The 1,890-nt window shown below is 29.0% G+C and overlaps 1 protein-coding gene across 1 annotated transcript; it reads left to right on the top strand.

The window, feature by feature from the left end:
- Positions 1 to 302: 302 nt before the first annotated feature.
- On the top strand, positions 303 to 1,871 carry LOC121130955 (trypsin epsilon; the record flags this gene model as incomplete). The annotated part of the gene is given in 3 exon segments (XM_040726572.2): positions 303 to 490; positions 554 to 819; positions 1,655 to 1,871. Coding segments are annotated over 3 exon segments (550 nt in total), but the record flags the coding sequence as incomplete, so codon positions are not given.
- Positions 1,872 to 1,890: the final 19 nt, after the last annotated feature.

Genomic DNA, 1,890 nt, shown 5'->3' on the forward strand with positions numbered 1-1,890 from the left:
TTGTGGAATTTATTATTGAATTTTAGCTTTTTTTCATTAATGCCATTCTTCTTTTTTTCCTATTGATTTTTTTATAATTCTTTTTGTTTTTTAACAAATTTTTTTTTTGAATTTATGGATTACAATTAAAAACTTGTTCCTTAGTAATAAAAACTGTGTTATGTAGTGTGGTAATCTTTTTTTAATATCCTATCGCACGCTTCCTCTTTCTTTAAAGTAAGTATAGTGTATTATTTAAATAAATTTAAAAAAAACACTTGTACCTAGGAGCACTCGTATCTAAAAGTATTGCTGTACAAACAATTTACCAATACTTACCAGATTTGTTTTTTTAATAAAATATTATGTTTCAGAAATGATATAGATATTGCACAGTAGATTTTCAGAGTCCAAAGTTCACAATTCTCATTAAAAGACTACAGAATGTGGAGCCTACTAGTACTTGTTATACCCCTTACTTTTTCAAACTTTGTCTATTCATTTTCTACAGGTTTAATAATTATTTTGTTCTTTTTTATATTATTCAACACGACTCCTGTTTATATATTGATAGTCTTGTATCCATCATGTGGTTCATCCCCTTTAAAGCAGCGTAGGGGATGTACTCCAAATTCGAATAGGATAACAAACGGAGTAGAGACAGAAGACGGGGAAATACCTTGGCAAGTATCCATTATCATTGGATATAAAGGTATTCCGGAGGTTGGTTCGTGTGGAGGATCTATCATCAGTATTAACTCTGTTTTAAGTGCTGCTCATTGTTTTGATGCAGAAACCATTTCAAATGTTCAATATTATTTTGATATTGAAAGGACTTCAGTACGTATATATAAGTATATTTCATTTTAGTTACGTTTATTGATTATGTTGTTTTTATGTCTGTCAAAAATTAGACTTTTTCCATAAGGGTTGACTATGTCAAATAATGATCTCAAAAAATTGATAAAAATCCAAACCACTGTTTTCAAAATCTCTACGTGCTAAAATAATCAGATTTAAAATCCGGGAAAAAATGTATTTCAAATAAATGCTTTGAAATTCGTATTGAGAAAAAAAAATGATTTTTTCCTATTGATTTTTTAATAATTATTTTTGTTTTTAACATTTTTTTGAATAAGTCGTGGGGGTTGTTAACATCTCCCTCTAGATGAAGAATTATCGCCTCTCTTTGGTGTAAATTGATTTAAAACTGCATAATAAAATAAATATACATGAATTTAAATGTAATTAAATATTTTCCTACAGAAATGCTATTTTAAATATGGAAAGTGACCTTATAACAATGACTCAATAATACCATATGTCCTCTACGCTCTTACCTAAATCCCATTTATTATTATTCACTCATCAAGCAAAAATTTACATCAAGGAGCACCATGTATACGCGTTTGATGCTATTTGCAAACGCCTTCAATATGTCATAAAATACGACTACATTTCTATTTCTTAGATCAATATATTTTTATTGTATACACAGTATGGATCACTATACCCAGTGACTTGCAGTCATATAGACAGACAGACAAACTTTCATATACGCAGATAAAAAAGCAAATTAACTTAAGTTTGCTGAAAAAATGATCGGGATTGTGCTTGTCTTTTGTATTTGCATAAAAATATTTTTCAAAAATTTTACCACGTGTACATTTTGTAGGTTCACGCGGGAGGAAATGGAGATAAACAATCAGGAACAAAATTAGAGATAAAGAAGATTATACGACATCCACGCTTCCAAACTACAGAAAATGGTCTTATCAATGATCTGGCAATCATAACAATGAAGGAGGAATTTAAATTTAGTACAAACATTCAAGCTATTTGTTTACCGTTGTTTAACTCTTCAATTCCCAATATAGGATCTACTATGGTAGGTAAGGATGAATTAGTATT

This window comes from Lepeophtheirus salmonis, unplaced genomic scaffold (assembly GCF_016086655.4).
Source record: "Lepeophtheirus salmonis unplaced genomic scaffold, UVic_Lsal_1.4 unplaced_contig_14517_pilon, whole genome shotgun sequence".
NCBI classification, from domain to species: Eukaryota; Metazoa; Arthropoda; class Copepoda; order Siphonostomatoida; family Caligidae; genus Lepeophtheirus; species Lepeophtheirus salmonis.